This window comes from Cariama cristata, unplaced genomic scaffold (genome assembly GCF_000690535.1).
Source record: "Cariama cristata isolate BGI_N322 unplaced genomic scaffold, ASM69053v1 scaffold22615, whole genome shotgun sequence".
In the NCBI taxonomy this organism is placed as follows: domain Eukaryota; kingdom Metazoa; phylum Chordata; class Aves; order Cariamiformes; family Cariamidae; genus Cariama; species Cariama cristata.
The window spans coordinates 1-356 of record NW_009619491.1 but is presented as its reverse complement, the minus strand read 5'-3'; the positions used below and the strand labels follow the sequence as shown (position 1 = coordinate 356).

Below are 356 nucleotides of genomic sequence, written 5' to 3'. Positions count from 1 at the left end.
GGGGGAGCACAGCCCCTACCCCCAGGGTCAGCCCATGGTGGGGTGTACCACCCTGGCTGGTGCCCATCGCCCTCTGTCACCTACCCCAAGACAGCATCCCCGGGCTCACCTCGGCGGCAAACAGCATGTGGTTGCCCAGGTTGTCCACCAAGAGCTCCTCGGGGAACTTGACCAGGTAGTCACGGCTGTGACGTTGCGAGGGGATGCACTCCTCCATGATTCGCTCTTGCCTGGGGAGGGCAGGGACGTAACCTACAGCCCCCTGGGGGGACCGGGGTCACATCGGGGCCTGGGCTGCAAACGTACCTGGCTGAGGTGGAGCTGGTTGAGGAGCACCAGGTACTGCTGCGGGTCCA

At 65.2% G+C, this 356-nt stretch overlaps 1 protein-coding gene across 1 annotated transcript in view; it reads right to left on the bottom strand.

Moving 5' to 3' along the window:
• Nucleotides 1–217, bottom strand: part of LOC104162528 (lateral signaling target protein 2 homolog) — a gene marked incomplete at its 3' end in the record, with an annotated part of 1,059 nt that extends 842 nt beyond the window's left edge. The window contains exon 1 of the mRNA XM_009701279.1: nt 85–217. Coding sequence (XP_009699581.1) covers nt 85–217 — 133 coding nt within the window. The remainder of the gene's footprint in view (nt 1–84) is intronic.
• Between the last annotated feature and the right edge of the window lie 139 nt (nt 218–356).